General features: G+C 38.9%; 2 protein-coding genes across 2 annotated transcripts; one reads left to right on the forward strand and one right to left on the reverse strand.

The window, feature by feature from the left end:
- Positions 1-1,161: 1,161 nt before the first annotated feature.
- Positions 1,162-20,829, reverse strand: LOC132847862 (coiled-coil domain-containing protein 39-like). Its single transcript, XM_060873380.1, has 20 exons — positions 20,785-20,829; positions 7,219-7,338; positions 6,967-7,113; positions 6,681-6,839; positions 6,251-6,343; positions 5,998-6,126; positions 5,724-5,915; positions 5,531-5,634; positions 5,170-5,302; positions 4,820-5,014; positions 4,521-4,685; positions 4,297-4,434; positions 3,810-4,018; positions 3,556-3,679; positions 3,299-3,458; positions 2,970-3,076; positions 2,067-2,207; positions 1,710-1,889; positions 1,547-1,626; positions 1,162-1,292 (listed from the first exon to the last, which is right to left on the reverse strand). The coding sequence occupies exons 2-20, from the start codon at positions 7,228-7,230 to the stop codon at positions 1,214-1,216; spliced, it is 2,547 nt and encodes an 848-aa protein (XP_060729363.1). The 5' UTR covers positions 7,231-7,338; positions 20,785-20,829; the 3' UTR covers positions 1,162-1,213.
- Positions 14,720-19,438, forward strand: si:ch211-119o8.6 (uncharacterized protein LOC556659 homolog). The gene is made up of 4 exons (XM_060873906.1): positions 14,720-15,039; positions 17,124-17,315; positions 17,396-17,415; positions 17,516-19,438. The coding sequence occupies exons 1-4, from the start codon at positions 14,806-14,808 to the stop codon at positions 19,044-19,046; spliced, it is 1,977 nt and encodes a 658-aa protein (XP_060729889.1). The 5' UTR covers positions 14,720-14,805; the 3' UTR covers positions 19,047-19,438.

Genomic DNA, 20,829 nt, shown 5'->3' on the forward strand with positions numbered 1-20,829 from the left:
TGATGACGGTATCCTCAGGAACTCCGACTATCCTAATGTTATTCCATCGTGACCGAGGTCCTCACTTATTTTGCAGTGAAACAAACTCAGTGGTAAAGTGAGTCAGCACAGACGGAGAGAGAATCCCCCATTTCTCCCACTGTACCTCTGAGTGCAACCAACTCCGCATCTGAAGTGGCCTTATCATTTGCCAGATATGTTTTTACTGATTGTAGGTCAGCTCTCATTGTGGACAAATCATCACCCAGTGCCGCTCAAAGTTCGGTTTTAAAAATGTCAGCAATGTCTTGCTTTAATGAGCATAGCAGTTCTCGCTTAAGGGACTCTGCATCAATTACCTGCGTGACATCCCTCAGAGAAATGGAGCTGCAGGTGTGAAGACGGAGCCCTGGGGTCTCGCTACCTGTGTAGCAAGCCTCGGTTGTTGGGTCGCAGTGGCACGGGTTTTAGATGTTTTACCAGCCATGATAATATGTCCAAGTGGTGAAAAAAGCTTTAACAACATACCCTAGGGGTAAATATATCAAAAAGGTAATCTAAATTGAGTTATAATATAGCAATTACCATAAACGCTGTAGGAGTCTCAAATCAGACGTCTTACTCAACAGCGCCCGCTCTGCTGCTTTGCTTAATATTTGTCCCAAACCTTGAGTGTTTGGTTAGTTTTTGGAACTGTGGCACGTATATTGGCCTATTTTAACATGTGGAGGATGTACGTCATTTTATCATCGGTACTTACGGTATCATGACTAGTAGTTTGCTGAAGTATACATCAGTATACGATTTCAAGCCTCATTTAGGCCACATTTGTAGATGTATAGAGTGAAACGAGATGTAATGATTAAGGTCTCTTGAGATGGCTGCTCCTAAAGCTCCTGATGCCGGGACTGCCCAGAGACTGAGGTAAAAGCGTAGAGGACACAAGACGTCCAAGTCCTAACTTGTATCAGAAAATTTTATAGATAGTTTACTTAGTACCTGTGGTCTTTTTCAGAGAACTTCTTGTATTGAGTTATGATATGCCTTGTACTGATGATATGCCTGTGTGAAAAGAATGTGTGTATGTGGCCTTACTCTTTTATTTTAGAAATGGACAAAGAACAGACTATTCCAAGTAAAGGATGACCTTGGTAACTGTGTGTATGCAAAAAAAAAAAGGGATAGTGAGAAAGAGGACTCTTGATTTTATTCAACGTTACTTTGATTTTCATATTTATACCAAAAACTCAACCGTCTTTACGTCCAAGGCTCTGGCGCTGTTGCTTGGCGATGGCCCTAGGAATCTGGAAGATCTGGTCAAAATGCACAGAAAATACTGATATGAATAATTGTGTTGACCACCATAATGGCTTTTAATAAAATCTGTTTATCTGAAACGTCTTCCATGTGAAGCAACAAACACATTAATATACATCTGTGATGCACTAATTGGGCACAGGAAAAGGTTTGAAGGACTGCATTCATCTTATAAGAGTTAAAGCAAAACAAAGTGGATATCTGACTGATGAGTATGAACATGAAGTGCTCGTTTGCTACAGTGGTTTACCTGGGAGAAGCGGAACTACGTGCCGAACTCAGCCTTGAGGCCCTGCTTAAAATGGATGGATGAGGAAGAGCAAGTCCGGCCTATGACAGCAAACATAATTTAGACACTATTAGACACCATGCTCATGATTGCTCCTCCATTTGAGCGCTATTCTGCTCTTCACCTGTGCAGAGTACATCTGTAATATCGACTGGAGGTCCGGATGCTTCTCCATGACTTCCAGAATCATCTTATTTATCGCCTTCTTGCATTCTTTCAGCTCTTTCAGCTTGATGTCACGTTCCTCAAAGGTCTCTCCGGTGGTGTTTTTACTAGAGCGGACCTCCCTTCTCAGCTTGGTATACTGCAGCATAAATAAATGATGTCAAATTTGAACACTTAACAATTTGGTCCATGAGGAAGAGAGAAAATTCAAATGTAAATGAGACTCTTAATTTGTAACAAGACTTATTTTTTCCCCCTGTTTTTTTAATTCTGTTTAATCTGGGGAAAACATTTACATGAATGCAAGCTATCTGACCTGCTTGGTGGTCCTGTCAAGTTTTTCCTGCTGACAAATGAGTTCATTTTTCAAAGAGGAAATCTGCACTCCAAAAACGGTGTGTCTTTGTCTCAGAGCAGCTTCGTCCTGATGCAAGCTGTTCATTGAGATGCTTAGGTCCTGTCAAAGAAAAAAAAAGAAAAGAAAAAAAAAAACACTGAAATGCAGCTCTGACACTAACCTAATATGATTTATGTAGGTTAAATAATTATTAGAATATCTTAATTGTAGAGGAGAAAACCTTTCTACACAAAATAACTTAAGTTATTAGATCTGGTTCAACCATTCATTCATTCATTCATTCATCTTCTACCGCTTATCCGAACTACCTCGGGTCACGGGGAGCCTGTGCCTATCTCAGGCGTCATCGGGCATCAAGGCAGGATACACCCTGGACGGAGTGCCAACCCATCGCAGGGCACACACACACACTCTCATTCACTCACGCGCTACGGACAATTTTCCAGAGATGCCAATCAACCTACCATGCATGTCTTTGGACCAGGGGAGGAAACCGGAGTACCCGGAGGAAACCCCCGAGGCATGGGGAGAACATGCAAACTCCACACACACAAGGCGGAGGCGGGAATCGAACCCCCAACCCTGGAGGTGTGAGGCGAACGTGCTAACCACTAAGCCACCGTGCCCCCCCCGGTACAACCAGTCACAAATATTTCCATTAGAGTGGAATTAGATCTCGAACTAAATACACCTGTTGGGTAACAGTATGCTAGTATGTAAACAGAACATATCAGGCAGCGTCATGAAAAAAGGGGAGTAGTCAAAGAAGCAAGTCCTGGGTAATGCTCAAAACATGATGCTACCACCAGCATGCTTCACTGAGTGAAAATGTTTTCCAGAATATCTGATGCTCAGACAGACCTCAATGTCTTCCTGCAGCTCTCTGATTCGGTGTCTCATGAACTCGACCTTCTCATTTGCCGTCCTTTTCTCTTCCTCTAACACTAATTTCTTTTGATACTCGGGAGCTACAAAGTGAAAACATAATGGTTAATGTATTTAATTGTCTTTACATAATCACACACCCAGACCCTGGGTAGATGTATCAAGAAAAAGCAACTGAACTAAAGTCGAAATACACTTCCTGGGTCTGGTTTTGTGAATGATTAATACCTGCAGTAACCATAATCAAATAAATACAGGAAGTTTTAAAGATGAAGATTTAAAAATACAGGAAGTCATGCACGTACTGGATTCTGTGACCTTGTTGATGGATTTATAATAGTTGCTCTCATGATAATTGAACAGATGCATGGTGTTTTCCAGTGCCTTGTTTTCTTTCTCTGCCTTGCAGACCTTGGCGTCCAAATCGTCGTTCTTGCGCTGAAGCTCCTCCCTCTCTTGAGCCGCCTTCGAGACAGATCAGCAATCCAATACAGGTTAAGGAATTAATTTATATTCATTCATCTTCCGTTTCTGTTAGAATCCGGAAATAAAATGTTGCTACCTTTATAATGAAATAGGCCTGGAATTCGTCTTCCTCGTCCTCTGGTACAGCCATGGAAATGGTGACGATCTCATATCTTTTCTTCATCGTCTCAACTTTGAACAGTCGTTCGTGGAGCTGGGCCCTGCAAAGAGGTATTAAGCAGTGAATGAATGACCACAGGGTCAGGGGACGTGGAACATGGGACAGTAGCACCAAATAAACAATGATGGCTGTCCTGATAACTCTGCCACTAACTCTTCCTCATGTCCCACCTTAGCCCGTGCATGTCCTGCTCAGTGATCTTGTGCTGCTTGCTGAGCATTTCCCGATAAACAAAGATCTCCTCCTGCCGCTCCTTCATGGCTACCTGCAGATGCATCTTCCTCTTCTCCATAGAGAGGACGGTATCCGCCTTGTCATATACCAGGTTCCTGAGGCGCTTCACCTGCAGCTTCAGGATATTTTTCTCCACTATGCTTTCCTAATGGAGGTAAAGTGTCAAACAGACTGCTTGTGATGCGGTCCTTGTAGGACAGCATAGAGTCTGTCAATTAATATCAATAAATGACAATAACTTGTCTGTCTCAACAAAAGGTGACCATCTAAAAATCAGAAACACATATAGTTGGTCATTTACTACTTTAACCAGCGCTTATTCTGATTTCGGTTTCCTGTGTTCCCTTGATACTTAGCTACTAGTCACTAAGGACAAAACTCTTTTGTAATTTAGCCCAAAGGAATGTTGTCGTGATTGAGGACCTTTTTCTTGAGAAGAATTCTCTTCATGTCTTTGTTCATGGTGTCATCAATGAGGATCAATTCCTCAATCTTTGTAGTCAGGTCTCTCATTTCTGCTCCCGTCTTCTCGTTCTCTTTCCTCACACAGCGGATATCGTTCTGAAAACACGCAGACACGGGTGTTAGGATCAATATGCTTCACACATAGCTTCCCCCGCTACTGGTTTTTACCACTTTATCTTCACCTGAAGCTTCTTGAGCTGTACTGCAAGCAAAGCAGCTGCCTTTTTCTTTTCCTCAAGTGCTGCACTCAGCTCAGAGACCTGCTTTTCCAGAGCTTGTTTCTCCTCCTTGTTCAAGTCTCCGCTCAGAAAGGCAATTTTCCTATCCAGAACCCGAACCTGGAACTCCTGGTAATTAAAAATGGCACAATGAACTTTCAGTTAAAGGCATCTGAGGACAACATTTGGGACCATGAGTAGACTGTAGGACTTAAATATAGGAATGATGAGTATGAATATTTGTTATGGTCTAGATGCCTTGCCTGGTTGTTGATGTAGTCCTGGTGCTTGAGAGCATCTTGGTCTAGTTTCCTGAGGCGGCTGTCCATGCTGGACAGAGCTAAACGACTGCCTGAGCTATCTGATATGACATTCTTCACCTTGGCTCGCAGTGTCTGTAATTCCTGTTTTTTCTGGAAGAGGAGCTTGTGTTCCCGCTGGAGCTGAGTTTCACTTTCCTGTATACAAACAAATACGCTGCGATTAATTAAGGTGAGAGAAAAAAAGCAAGATATATCATACCATCTTATACCAGAGGTTGTTTGATTGCTTGAAGATGATTGGTGTTGGTTCATTTTTTTTCGAGAACCGCAGCTTTGACTGGAGTGCTCACTTTGAAGATTTTCTCAAGATCTCTGTACAGCTGGTCCATATGAGCGGCTCTCTCCTCCATGCTAAGTGCTTCCTCGGTCAAAGCCTGCATCTTCTCTTCTAGGGCCATGTTATACAGCTGTATATCCTCTAATCTGCAAGGAATACAGAGTGAGCTGAAGAGGCCTAAATACAAAATCAATTTTGTGCTGTATTTACTTCTGGTCATAGCAGGATAATTATTTTTGAATTTATAATTTCTTAATTTTTAACGATTTTAAAAATTAATTTAGCTGGTGTAAACATTCTCCCTTCGACGTGTTCCGGGTTTGAATCATTTTACTGAGCCGCTAAATCTATTTGTAACAATGAGGAAGAATTACTTTGCAGTTTTATCATCGACGTCCTTCTTAATGCTCGCTAAGTGGGATCTCTTAGCGTCCAAGTCTGTAGCAGTGCGATCCACATAGCTTTTGATGTTCACCAGCTGTGAAACAGCAACACGTTAATATAAGACCCTTCTCTTTATAAGCATGTAGGTAATGCACTGTAGTCGGCACATCTATAAGAACATGCCTCATCTTGCAGTCGATCAATGTTGCGTTCCTCTTCCTGAAACTGTTGCCGTAGCTGGTTGACCTGGCGTTCGAGCATGGCAATCGTCTTCTTGCAGTCCTTGTTGTTCTCCACCTCGTTACCCTGGAGGTACTGCTTCTCTTTTATCAGTGCTTTGCGTTCACGGATAACTTGGTACAACTCTGTCAGCAGCTAAAAATAAAAATAAACCAAATACATTTTTTTTTAAAAATTTCCACGTGTGTGTAGCTGCTACATTAATGTAGCTGCATACCAAAGCACACTGCTGCAGATCGTGGTCATCTTCCTTCATCTTCTCAATGGAATTCACCCACTGGTTGATCAGCTCCTGTGTCTCCACGTGTGCCTTTTGCACCATCTCGACCGTCTTCTCCAGAGCCACCTGTGTTCGACACACGCGCCAGTTTTACCTTGTGAGTGTAATGGACATGAACCTAAAGAAGATTTTGTCTCTTTATAGGAAACGGGAGAGAAAAATAAAGACACACTAACACAATCTAACAGACCTGTGCTACGATGGTGTCAGTGACCTCGTTGTCCAAAGCTTTTCTCTTCTTATTTGACTCCAGATTCACCTTCTCCATGCTCAGAGTCAGCTTCTGTATGGCACATACAAGAACACTTTAAAAAATAAATAGGTCAATATGTATAAAGCAGTCTGCATAATACAACTGGCTTTCAGGAAGAAGGCCAATTCTGTGGTTGAGTGGTTCTGAGTCACATTATCATGGAGAGACAATCTGTGTCCGTCACAGACAGAATGCCGATGATGCTTTATCAATGGCATGAAAGAACATCTTGTAAACTTGGTACAGTATGCCCACATATCTGCTCTAATGTCCAGCAGACATTATCAGCTCTTCAGGATAAAACACTATGCTGGTATATTCACCTATGTAGTGTTGGCTACGATTAAAGAGAAGATATCAGACTCACATGAATCCTGCTCTCATCTTGCTGCGCATATTTTACGATGACCATGATGTCCTCGTCTTTGCGAGTCGATTCCTCTATCCAGGCATCCAGTGTCTTCTGGTCCCAGTTCATCTGAGCCTTGAGCATCTCTATCTTCTGTGTGACTTTGAAGAGGAAGTTCTGCGCAGCAAATAAAACATTTCAGATGCTTTATTTCCTTATGTTATGTGAAAGTTTCCGTCTCTCAATTTAAGAGAGCGAGTTACTTAAATTCTGTTTAACACAAAGAGAGCAGAAAATATATAACCTCCTTTGATTTATGCTTCTCTTGCAGCCATATGAGCTCACTCCGCCACATGGAAATCTCCTGACGCTGCCGTCCTTCCTCTCTGTCAGCCAAGGCCTTGAAGTGCAGATTGGTGTCATTCTGTTTCTCTACAGCCCTGCACAGTGCCTGCACACAGATATCAATCGATCACAAATCAACACCATTCGCTTTTAAGAAAATAAACTGCTGCTTGGTTCAAACACTGGCCAAAGATTTAATGTCTCTTTTCACCTGAATGTGCATGTGCCCTTGCTTGGTGTTTCTCAGATGTCCGATCGTGGTTCTGATCTGCTCCGTATACTGGCACACATTGTTTTCTGCCTTTAAAACCTCTTTCTGTTTTCTCAGGACCTGGAAGGGGTGGAGAAGATTTTTTTTTTTATTGCATCATTTATTCACCATCCTACTTTAGTGAAACTGTTCTACTGTAACATGCGTTTAGATTTAATAAGCTACTTGTATGCTGCGATCGTATTGGAAAACTATTTCGGTACAAAACTATATAATTAAAGATTATTATAGCATTAATGGTCTTTGAGGAAATGAGAATAAGCTTTATATACAGGGGCGTCACTAGACCCTTCTGCCAAGCCCCCCTAAAAACATCAGAGAGTACAAGGTGTGTGTGCTTTTATTGATGGATTGCTATGATATGACATCTGCATCGGTGCAGTTCTTGTAATTGCGGTTTACTGGACCGATACACAGTTCGGTTTCTCATCCAATGCGTCTTCGCTGCGTTCAACTTCAGCCCTTATCACGGTGTGATAGTTGTTTTTTCTTCCCACAAAAAAAAAATCTTCATTGTAAAAAAAAAAACTACATTCACAACTCAAAATTTTCTAGTGACTGGTCACATCTAAATTTTTCATTTTTTTTTTTTTACAGTGAAATACAGGGAATACAATGGAATAGTGGATTGCAATAAGGTTAGTAGTATACAACCCTATACCCTGGGGGCTGAGCCACCCTAAAATGAAAATTCTAGAATCACCCCTATATATATATATATATATATATATATATATATATATATATATATATATATATATATTATTATTATTATTATTATTATTATTATTATTATTATTATTATTATTATTATTATTATGATATATATTATTATGTTATGAACACACATTATATATAATGTTCATGTCTTTCTTTATAGGTCCTATATATTATAGGTCTTTCTTTACCTCTTCCTTCAAAGTGTTATTCTCTGTATTTGACACTGGAACGGCGAATTTTCTGTTCCAGCCATTCTCAGAAATAATCTGAGACAAAACCGAGATATCCATTTTTTTTTCTTTTCCTTTTTAAACAGAATTTTTTACAAACACTTTAGCGAATGAACAGAATTTAAACTGCTGGGTTTATTGAACTTGAACCGTTAGTCAAGTAGCGTTGCTCCGGTAATGACGGACTGATTCATGAACACTGATTCATGAACACTGATTCGAATCATTTACGAACGGAGCGCGTACTAAATTGGGCAAGTCAAGTGGTTACGTCATTCGTTACGTCAACACCATGAACCGGTGTGTACTACGGTTTTCACTGATTACGGGTGGGTTTTATTATGCTGATCCGTTCGATGTACAGTGTAAGGTTTAATGAGTGGAGTAAAGAAAAAACAACGTCAACTAGATTTGTAAAGTTCGTCGCGACAAACTTTGATGTTGGCTTTGACGAGGCAAGTATTCGCAAAGGCCGGTGCTTTATGGGGGCGATTGGACATAAGGGTCAGTGTTACTTTTGGAGGCAAGTGGACAGAAAGATAGGGTGCCAAAACATTTGGAGGCAAGTGGAGACGAGCATGTGATGTCATCCGAATTCTCCTGAGGAAGTTCCCCTCATTGTTCTGAGTGTTTTCATATGTCACATGTCCATGTTGTAAAAAAGTTTTTTGCATATTTTGCAAAAAAAAGATTTTGCATATTTTGGGGGCGGGGCTTCGGCACAATCGAAAGGCCAGTCGGTACACCAATTTTGCTGGCCGAGTTTGGTGTAGATAGTTCGAAAGCTTGCCGAGTTATAAACCTCCAAATTTTATAATGGGAGTTTATAGGAAAAAAGGCCAATTTGAGACCCGGTACCGGAAGTACCGGTACTCGGATCGCTTAGAAAAGTAACAGCAACAAACTTCAGACCAGCGTCTACAACATATCCAAATTTGGTGCATGTGGCTCGAAAGCCCTAGGCCGCATTAAATTTTATAAATTTTTGTCTAAGCTTAAATAGGAAAACAGAATGTTGGCTTCTACAAAGCCAACATAATTATTTGGGAACATTTTGAGAGTTTAGAAAACAATATTGTGAGATTTAGGCTGTGTGATTATTATATAACATACCACAATAACACCAGCAAGTAGCTGATGGGCAAACATCTGGAAGAAGTGAAACATCTGGAATACCAAAACAACACTGTTAAAAACGTCTGTAAAATGAACTGTAAAAATCCTGACATCTAAATTTTGTAAACCTAAAAACAATGAAATGTTGTTACATATACAGTCATATTTTAAATATACAAAAAAATACTGCTGTAAAACACTGAACCAAATAAAACTTAGTTTACATTAAGGAATATGTTAAAATAGCCATAGTAATTTGCATATTTACAGATAAGTGCAACTTAAACTGAGAAAAACTGTAATCATGTTTATAATGCATATTGTCAGTGTAAAATTGCCGTGTAAAAGAAAATCTGTGTTTTAAAGACAAAATATGAGCTTTGTATCTATGGAGCTTTGCCTCATCCACTCACAGAGCAGCTTTCGTAATATCGTAATACAGACAATTTCACACAGTTAAAGAACTTTTATGGCAATTAAAAGAGCATAGATTGTACAGGGGACCTGTAGCATGTGCATGAGTTAGGACAGGATTACGCTTTTTTAAAAAAATGACATATGTTTAAGTATGTGATCGTGTAAACGATTCAGATTTGTTCTCTTTCCGTCACCAAGGACGGCTGAGAACAACATATTGGTAGGTTCACATAAATTTTTTTTTTAATTTCGTAGGTACTGTGAAATAACCCGTAGTTACGATTCTGCTGTTTATGATCTACAAAATGAAGGCAGTCAAGACTACAAAAGCATAAAGGTAAAGATACAAGTACAAAGTTCAAGTACAAAGGAGATGATGCTGATGTTCCCCAATCTTTCAGAGCAAGCCATTCAGAAGTGGAATTTTTTTAAGATTGCTTCCAGTAATAATTGGTGAAAAGATGCAAAAATCAGATGATGATGTGTGGCAGTTAACTATCTGGCTTAAAGATAATGTTAATCATCAGCACACGTAGCCTATCCTGACCGTCAAATCCAAGAATATTAGGAAACAAGAAAGTCTTTATTTCCTGAGAGACCACTAAAACCTATGAACAATGCGTTTGTAAAGTAAACACATTTTGTGAGAGAAATACATAAAGCTGATTATCAGTCTGAATACCATCTGTACTCTGTGACCAAACAGAGCTCCAGGTTGCAATGTCTTAATATTAACGACTTGGGAGATTTTTATCCATTACCATCATACATTGTTAACGGGCATCGAGTCATTTCACTGAAACACAGTGTGGTGTTGAAATAGAGGTCTTGGCCACAGTGGTGGAGAAACTATACTAAAAATGTATACGTACATAGCGTAGTATAGTTACATTTACATGTACAGAAAGCAGTTAAAATATTCAAACACATTGTATACTAAAAAAATCTGGAGCTCTTATATGTACAGTGTTCTCTACATGTCTAATTACTGCTTGCTTAATTCCAGAAACGACTGACACAGAAAGAACGTTTCTACACACAACCATTACCGACATCATCCCTGATCTTCCAGAGGTTGCCAAAAAATATTTTAGAAGAGACCTTGCATTCTCTTGGTGTGGAGATAAGTGATGATTTCAGCTTTTCTGAGAAAGCTGATTTGCTGTCAGCATTGAGACCAGTTCACATCTGTTGATGCCTTGCCAGAAGCTCCAAGAAGTTTGTAGTCGCTTTCTCCACAGAGTTCACAAGCAACCTCTTCCCAAAGCCCTAATACCAACTGGATGGACATTTCTTATATCACTGGATAAGTTACCATTGGAACCGATGCAGTTATTAGAGAGAAAAAACGACCAAGTCCACGAATGAGAAGAGAGATGGTCCGGACTGTGGTTCTTTAGATGATGCGCAAAAAATCCTTTCCCAAGTAAAATGCATTCTACTGAAGTTGCCAAAAAGATGGTAGCTAAATAATCCAAAATTTCTGCAAGACATAATAGAATGATATGTGGTTGAGCCAGGGAACCACTTTTGTAAGTGACCCCAAATGTAAGTGACCCCACACTTTTGTAAGTGATGTCTAAAACTGTGACCTGTAATGATGTACACAACTTCCTAGCTTAAAGGCTTGTTTCAGCTCCTATGTTCAGTTCTTTAGGATTAGGAAGCAAGATCATTTTCAGACAAAATCATTATAGACAAGTTTATACACAAATAAGTTTTATTATTTTTATATTTTCTGATGCAACCCTCTCTATTTATCCAGGCTTGGGACCAGCACAGAAGTCACTGGCTTGCAACCTTTGTGGCTATTTTGATGCCAAACACATGAGAGTAATTAATTAATTGATTAATTAAATGCAGAGTGATTATAAATGCATATTTAATATTATTTACAAATTTACACTGCTGTGAAGATATTTGGTGATATTACAATGTTTTGGCCAGCAGGTGTCGCCAGCGTGCGGCGTTTCGAAAGCTTCGAAACAGTGAATCATTTTGCGAAGCAGTTGGTTCAATTGATTCGAAGCTCGAAATGCTTCGTTTCTCCCTACACTGGCTGTGGGTTGCTTAGCAACAGGGCTGCTTCCAAGCACGCGCATTCTTCAGCCAAATAGCGTCAAAACCTTAAAGCAACGAAAAGCGGAAGTAAAATTCAATTGTAAATTTCACTAGAACATTTCAGTCATGTAGGTTAATTTTGAGGTTTTCAGTTGTTTGAAGACACAAATCAGCCTTGACTCCATACTTCCAACTGTTTAAAAATGCTTATATAATTTCATTTTAATAAAAAAATGCTTTTATTTGGCGTATATATGCATTTAATTCCCAATTGTTCAATCAGTCTTAATAAAAGACTACAAAGCCCATAAGTACCACAATACAGCAAGTTAAAAGTCCCCTTAAAGACACTGTACAGTCATTATAAATGCACTAAACGTTTAGACTCCTATCACAATAATGTGTCCAGTTTAGATTTTTATCAGTATAAATTTATTTCATGAACATTTTTAAAAGTCTGCTTTTTGAAGCTATTTTGCTTTCTACTCCTGTGTTTTACACATTTTCACCTTATATGTATAATATATAATAACAGAACATTAGGTTAAAAAAAGTGGCTATTTATTTGAATCACTGTGCTTTGTTCCTAAAGTTCCTACCAACTTTCTACTAATGATTCCTCTGATTAATTTCTTCTGCTGAATTAAGTTAAAATTAATTTAAACACGGGGAGCCTGTGCCGAGGTCGTTCGGATAAGCGGTAGAAGATGAATGAATGAATTAATTAATTTAAACAAACAAGCAGACAAACAAACAAACAAACAATGTGTCCTACAATAAATAACTGTTTAAGTTTTCAAAGTAAAATCAGAACATCCCGAATATACCTATTATTTTGAATCAAATCCAAATCTTTTTTTTTAACAGCAACAACAACAAAAAAAAATGTATGTCACGATGAAAACTAACAAAACAGGGTGTCTGATCCTTGTGTTTTGTACCCTAAAAAAGTTAAGAAAAAAAACCGATTCAAAGCATATTATATGTGTCAATTTATGCCCTTACACACAAAATAGTATGGACTTTTTGGGGGGATTTTTTTTATATACTAGGATTTTATTTTTTTAAATTGTTGCTTAGTAGGGGTGGAAAATAATTGATTAAATGTATTTCACCAGTATACTTAATAAAATATTACACATATAACACACATTTCAGAAAGACCTTCAGCTTAAAAAAAGGAGGAGGGGTCAATCCAAAGGTTTTTAATAAGATTTAGATCTGGGCTCTGACATCGCACATTTCATAAATGTTAAATGAAAATAACTTGATTTCTGCACTCGTTTCACACTCGGTTGGGGGTTCGATTCCCGCCTCCGCCTTGTGTGTGTGGAGTTTGCATGTTCTCCCCGTGCCTCGGGGGTTTCCTCCGGGTACTCCGGTTTCCTCCCCCGGTCCAAAGACATGCATGGTAGGTTGATTGGCATCTCTGGAAAAATTGTCCGTAGTGTGTGATTGTGTGAGTGAATGAGAGTGTGTGTGTGTGCCCTGCGATGGGTTGGCACTCCGTGCAGGATGTATCCTGCCTTGATGCCCGATGACGCCTGAGATAGGCACAGGCTCCCCGTGACCCGAGGTAGTTCGGATAAGCGGGAGAAAATGAGTGAGTGAGAGTGATTTCTGCACTACAGGTATATCAAACAAGAAAAATCTATAAAGAAGCCAAAGCATGGGAAAACATCTGGTTTCGTCTGGCTCTGTTTATTTACATTTATAACATTTTAGTATTATGCAGTGAAGTCTTGGACAAGCTGTAGATGAGATAAAAAAGCAACGATCGTCTGACTCCCAGGGAACTCTAGCAATCAGTAAATGTGCTGCAAATCTCCAGTTTCTTATAAGAGAGAAAGATCGTTGATTTAGCAGCCTTTCTGATCCTTCTGATCCTTTTCCTCAACAGCATTCTCTGTCAAATTTACGAGGATAGATATAAAATAACTACGATTTTCATCATAGTGCATTAATATAAATCTTGGAATGATTGCCAAAAGATTCTGTTTCACAAAATACTTTCTGATCAATCAGAATTGAGAATTCAAAAGTACTGTGAAATAGTAATTCTGTGTACTGTATGTATGAAAAATGTGTACATTCTACATTTTGTACTCAATATAAGCAAAATATTATTATTTCTATAAAATAGCACTGGGCCTAAAATAGAGCCTTGAGGACCACTCTGTGTCCATATTTGGGTCTTGTGCAAACTTGTACACAAATAAATAGGAAGTCTTTGCATTCTGTCTTCAGATTATATGTCATAAAGTTCAAGTGTAGTCCCCAGGGAAAGTCATTCTTTATGGCCTTTATCTATTTTAAACATATACATTGTGTATAACAGTGAAATGATTTTCTTCACATATACAAACTTGTTAGGCTGTTTGGGTCAGAGCACAGGGTCAGCCACGATACAGCACCCCAGAGCAGAGAGGGTTAAGGCTCCTTACCAAGGGTTCAAAGGTGGCATCTTGAGCAACCCTGCCCTTGTGAACAACAACTCAGAGCCTTAAGCATCTGAGCCAGCATTGCCCTAATTAATGGGATAGCTGAAGTGGATCTCGGGTTCTGGGCACTGTGTATATGTGTTAGAGATAGATCTTTAGATAACTGTACACTTTTGTTTATCATGATTTTCACCGATTCAGCAGTTACAAATTTAATAGGCTATGGGGTCTCTCACAGTGTTGCATACTCAGCGCTTCTTTGCTTAATATTTGTCCCAAACCTTGCGTGATTGGTTGTTGTTGGGAATGTTGGTGATAAAATGCTATTATGAATAGCACTTGTCATCCTTTCCAGAAGGTGGTGCTGACATTCCTAATCAGTAGCATAGTCGGCCACCATAAAGTTCTAAAGGAAGAAAATCAATTCACCTGTTTTGATCAGTGGGCAGCAAGTCAAACCTGTTACTAATTAACTATATGTTTGCACTTGCAGCAGGGAAAATATTGCATTATCCGCATCATTTTACCCATTGTTTAGGAGCATGGCCAGTATTCAAAGGCAGATTCCCCTTGGGGACACCATATGTTTATTTTGTTTGAGATGTTTAAACAATCCTGTGGATTTAAGGTGTTACCACAGGTTGTGTAAAAACTGTGTACAAAGTTACTGGGAGAAGACACAGTCTATGAAATGTCCTGTTTGTTTTAAAGAGATATTGTGTATGGTGTCTTTACAAATTGGAAATCTCCTTTTGAGGAACAGGCAAGGTGAAATGGTGAGTGTGTATTTGAGCTGGTTGGGTATTTTTTTTTAGATAAAAATTGTGGGTGAATAATTTCTTTATAGTCTACTTCTAATTAGGGATATGAATGAAATATGTAAAAGTTCAGGAAGCTTTGAAAGAAATAAAAAATTTTAATGACGCATATATCATGAACTTTTCAAGAATATATGACAAAAGGATTGTGAGACATAGACATAGTTTAACGGCTACTTCAAAGTTGATAAGCTTCAGCTAGTCACAAATTGTAATTTCTACTTACAGTTTGAGTAACATTGCAACAGTGGAAAAATCTGGATCAAGTTTTAGCTTGTTTTTGATACCGAGAGCCTTAAAGTCAAATGCTAGTTTTAGAAAACCTTTTCAGTCTAAATGCATTCTGACATTTTCAGTGACTTTTGGCTTGTTGCTCCACCCTTCCACAGGGCTGGGGAAATGAATAATTCATTAGCTAAGCCAGCGGGCAGGTCAAAGCTCCAGTGTTCTTGCCTTGAGGTCCAATTAACTCTGCTTAAAAAAAAAGTGTCAAATATTTCCTCAAACATATAATTAACTAATTACATTCATTGATTCAGACTATGGAAAATAAGTGTCTACTTTTAATCCCCTCAGCAGGGTGACTATAGCTGTAGTCTTCCGCCTTTTCTGGTAATGAAGTATCTTGCATTTTACACAGTATTTGAGTCTGAATTGCATGTTATTTTTTACTCAGTTAATTGTTTAAAGGTGGATTGTCTGTGTTGTATTACAATTAGTTATAGTTTTGTGATGTACAGTAATTTTTATTCTTATTTTTTCTTCTTCTCATTATTATATATGTACAGTATTTCCCTTTCTCGCTCTTGTTTCCATACTTCTGTAAAGCTGCTTTGAGACAATGGGAGATTGTTAAAAGTGCTATCCAAATGAATTGAATTGAATTAATGTATTTTACTCAGTTTAGTCACCATTTTCACATCCCTTTGTATTCTTTCTGATTCTGTCACACTGTGGTTAAAGCTAATTAACATCCCTAGTAAAATTAGTTCTACCTGACAGCCTGAAAACGTCCTTGGTTTGTTTGGGTGTTGTGTAGCCAGTGATGGCAGTTACAAAAGTGTAGTTTGCCACCATATGAAGGTGCTTTGAAAGACCAAGAGATAGATAGATAGATAGATAGATAGATAGATAGATAGATATAAATTAGTATTAAGTGAAGTTGTCCTTATTCTGTCTCTATATGCTTGTTCTGAGTCCCTATTTTATGCTGATTTGTCCACCCCGATCTAATTGTTAAGGATCATTAGATTGGCAGACTGTAATGTGGACCACAATGTGCATGTGAAGGTAACACCAAGATGAGACGTAACATGGGAATGAAAGCAGAATGCATTTGGTGAAGACAATACGGTGGCCGAGAAGTGCAAAACACATTAACAAATCCGAAAACACATTAACAAATCCGAAAACACAATGACAAGTCAGACAACCCAGAAACGGTAGTGTATCGTTTTTGAATGGAAACTTACCGATCATTGGACAAGACACCGGTCACTTAAGATATACAGGTATGGAATCTTATGTGTAAAGTTCACCGTTTAAATATAAGAAAATAACAGAATTAATCCACAGTAATCCATTCCATCCATCAATTCCAACTTTTCCCTGCGGCAGACTGTTGTACTTCCTGTATACCTTGAGTGACAGGTGACGTGTTCCAATCACAAACTATACCAACCTTTTCCGGGTTGTCTGAATTGTCGTTGTGTTTTCTGATTTGTTAATGTGTTTTCTGATTTGTTAATGTGTTTTGTGCACCGATTCAGACAACCCAGAAGCGGTAGGTATAGTTTGTGAATGGAAACTTACCGATCATTGGACAAGACACCTGTCATTCAAGATATACAGGTGAATGAAAGGTGTCTTGTCCGACGATGGCAAGTTCCCATTCACAAACTATACCAACCGCTTCCGGGTTGTCTGACTTGTTAAGGTGTTTTCGGATTTGTTAATTTGTTTTGCACTTCTCGGCCACCGTAAGACAATCATTAGCAGCTATCTATACCATCAAACTGTTTTATCATGTGTTTGGCTCACAGCCTTGGCAGATGCAACCAAAGATATGGTTTCAAAATACAAACACTGTGACTTCAGAGGAACATGAAAAGCGTGGTACCACAAAGGAGAGGAGGGTAAAATATGAACCAGTACAGCTGAAGATATCAGCCTATTTTAACATCCAGGAAGCTGGTGCACCTGAGTTTAAAGTGGAGGATGTCTCTCATTTAATGGTAAAGTTCATCAGTATTTATGATATCATGACTAGTAGTTTGAGTTGTCACCAAATATTATATATGTTCTGTATTTTTAGAAGCAGCCCAGAAGATATAGGTATGTATGGCGTGTTTTGCTCATATCTACCTGTGTATCTAGCGGTGACTCTAGAATTACTTGAATGTCCTTAACCTTAACAGAGTTGGCAATTTTTCAGATTAAAGAAAGAACCGCTTGCAAAAGTTGAGAAGAAAATTCATTCTTCCCATTTGAGGTCTTCTGCGAGACCATCATCCAGTGATGTACCAAATACAAGTATGAACCCAATAGATCTGAAAGGCCAAACTCCTTCAGATGCCTCATCATTAATGGCCCTGAAAGCAAATTTGTGCACCAAGTGTGGCAAAACATTTGAAAGCAAATCAGACCTGAAAACCCATAAGAAATCCCACTCTGTACAGCGGTCAAATTGTTGCTCCACCTGTGGAAAGCAATATGCTAGAAAGCAGGAACTTGAATTACATCAGCGGCTACATAAAAATGACAAGCTGCTATGTTGTGGCTATTGCCAAAAGAAGTTCACAAGGAGGAGAGACCTGATATGCCATGAAAGAAGCCACACAGGAGAGAAGCCTTTCCTCTGTTCTTTGTGTGGGATAGGTTTTGGTAGGAAAAGCACATTAAAACTGCATATACAGCGACACAAGGGGATCAAACCGTACCAGTGCGACCAGTGTGGAAAGTCTTTCCATACATCGGCAGACTTAAGGATGCACAAGGCAAGACACACTGGAGAAAAGCCCTTTGCTTGCCATCAGTGTGAAATGAGATTTGTTATGAAGTCTCATCTGGACAATCATTCGCGCAAACACGCAGAAGACGCGCCCTACAGTTGCCCAGTGTGTGGGAAGGCTTTTAGGTGGAAGCAGAGCCTTACCATCCACCAACTTACTCATCAGGAAGAACGACCGTTTAAGTGCCCAGACTGTGGCAGTAGCTTCAAACGAGCCCACCACCTCAAGTCACACCAGATTATCCACTCAAGTGACATGCCATACAAGTGTAGTCATTGTGGCAAAGCTTTCAAGCATCGGAATTATCTTAAGATTCATGAACGCTTACATACAGGCGAAAAGCCCTACAGTTGTGATCAGTGTGAGAAGCATTTTGTATCTTCGGGAGACCTGAGTGTCCATAGACGAGTTCACTCTGGAAAAAGAAACTATAAGTGCTCAGAGTGTGAGAAGACTTTTCGTTACATGCCGGCCTTGAAGGTCCACCAGAGAACACACACTAATGAAAGACCGTACCATTGCCATGAGTGTGGTAAAAGCTTTTTTGCCTCTTCTCATCTCCGAACCCATGAAGATATGCACAAAAATGAGCGTCACCACCGATGCACTGAGTGTGGTCAAGGTTTTAACTCCTCCAGCACTCTGAGGTCCCACCAGATGACCCATTCGACCAGGACAGAGTTCCATTGCGATGACTGCGGCAAGATTTTCCTCCGTAAAAATACCTTTAAAGCTCACCAACTGCTCCATACAGGGGCCAGAGCCTACAACTGCTCAGAGTGCGGAAAGAGCTTTAGCAACTCCAGCAATTTACGACGACACATACAGAACCACAACGTAAAGACAATGTATTACTGCAGCGAGTGCGAGAAGAGTTTCAGTAGTACAGGATACCTGAGGAAGCACCAGTTAGCTGTGCATGCAGCAGAGAAGCCATACATCTGTGCAGAATAAGGAGAAAGCTTTGATGCTGTGATATTGCTAGCTGAAAAACACACAAGGTTTTTATTGCATTGGATGAAAGTATCATTTGAATTTATATTCCAAAAATGACAAACTGTCTGTTGCATAATTCTATCAAATGAGGTAATGTACTTCTGAGAAGGTCTTTTGTTTTGTATTTTTTTTACCCTGTATTTCAGTTTCAGAGATTTATTTATTCATTTTGTTTTACCCCAATCCTGATCGCTATTTATGATTCTGTATTCTTGTCAAGTATCTACATTCTAAGTTTGCTTTAGCAATCGTTTTTTTTTTCTTTCGATATCTATAACTAATATTTTCAAGTTTGCCCTTGGCATGCAGTGATATGCTAAATGGTAATGTGAATTTAAATGTAAAATAAATGTAATTTCCACATCTCTCAAATGAGTATGGTTCTCCTTTTTAACCAGGATGCTGCCGATACCTATTCGCTGCACTTAACGTAAGAGTTTTACCATATGGAACAGAAGCTCTGATAAATCACTTAGTCACTTAGTTGCTTAAAGGCAGGTTAGGAAAATTTATATTTAGAGATCTATGTGAAAAGGTTTGACATTTATGACCTTGGTTTAAAGGCAAGTGACCTTTAGACCACTCTGGTGCAAATCACAATAAAAACATGGTATTAAGCATTGATCTTCTATGTCAGTGTCTTCACTATTTTTTCATGTGAGCTACACTGATAGGACAAAGTCAATAGGAGAGCCACTTTCACTGCAATGTATGCCAAGTTATTCAGTCTTAAATAGCTTATCTGCTTAAATACAATGTACGATATTGCAATACAATAATTACTCGAGTTGCGGATGATGCATGCTCCCCATCAGTTACCTCTTTTGTCACTGTCACATTGCTTTGTTGCTGTTCATTTTGTGCGCGGGATTGTTTTATAAGAAATCGATCCATTTTTTAGTCCGTGTGTGTACAGTAAACACAAGTTGTTAACTAGCATGAAACACAAACTAGCTTCTGGCAGGCCGCCAAAAACTGGCTATTGTGCAGAACGCAATGAGTCAGTGACGAGTCAAATAATATATATAAATATATATTATTATTTGTAATAGAGCACATTCGTTTTTCTATGCTTCCCTGATTGTTTTTAATGTTATTTAAATGAAAAATAAATTTTACCACATGATCATGTCATCGTATTATTTACTGCCACGCGAGCCGCATATTAAAGCTTGGCGAGCCACAGGAGGCTCGCGAGCTGCGCAATGAGTAACACCGTTCTATGTCAACCCGATTTCTGTTACAATGTCTATAGTTGAATCATATATATATATATATATATATATATATATATATATATATATATAGATATAGATATATATATATAGATATAGATATATATATATTAGATATACATATATTAGCAAAATGACACAAATTTTTGATCACTATTCACTGCCAGAGTGACTATTCCTGGGAGAACCAGGAGAATTCCTGGTTGTCCATGGCTTGATGACGCAATACATTTAATTTTACCTTTATAACTTAAGCTACCCTGAAACAAATAGTACTATCCATCATTCCGCTGCCTCTCCCAAACAGGAGACAGGCTGGTCACATAACAAATGTACAGGTATACACTTAGCCCAGAAAGCTGTTTTAGAAAAGGGGTGTGTGGAAAATACAGAACTGCACCAGATTTACAGACATGGTTGTGATCATTCCAGTGCAAATAATATAAATGCAAATTACTTACAGATCAAAAGCTGCTCGCCTGCTTTATATCATAAGCAGAATAGAC

Source organism: Tachysurus vachellii, chromosome 7 (genome assembly GCF_030014155.1).
Source record: "Tachysurus vachellii isolate PV-2020 chromosome 7, HZAU_Pvac_v1, whole genome shotgun sequence".
In the NCBI taxonomy this organism is placed as follows: domain Eukaryota; kingdom Metazoa; phylum Chordata; class Actinopteri; order Siluriformes; family Bagridae; genus Tachysurus; species Tachysurus vachellii.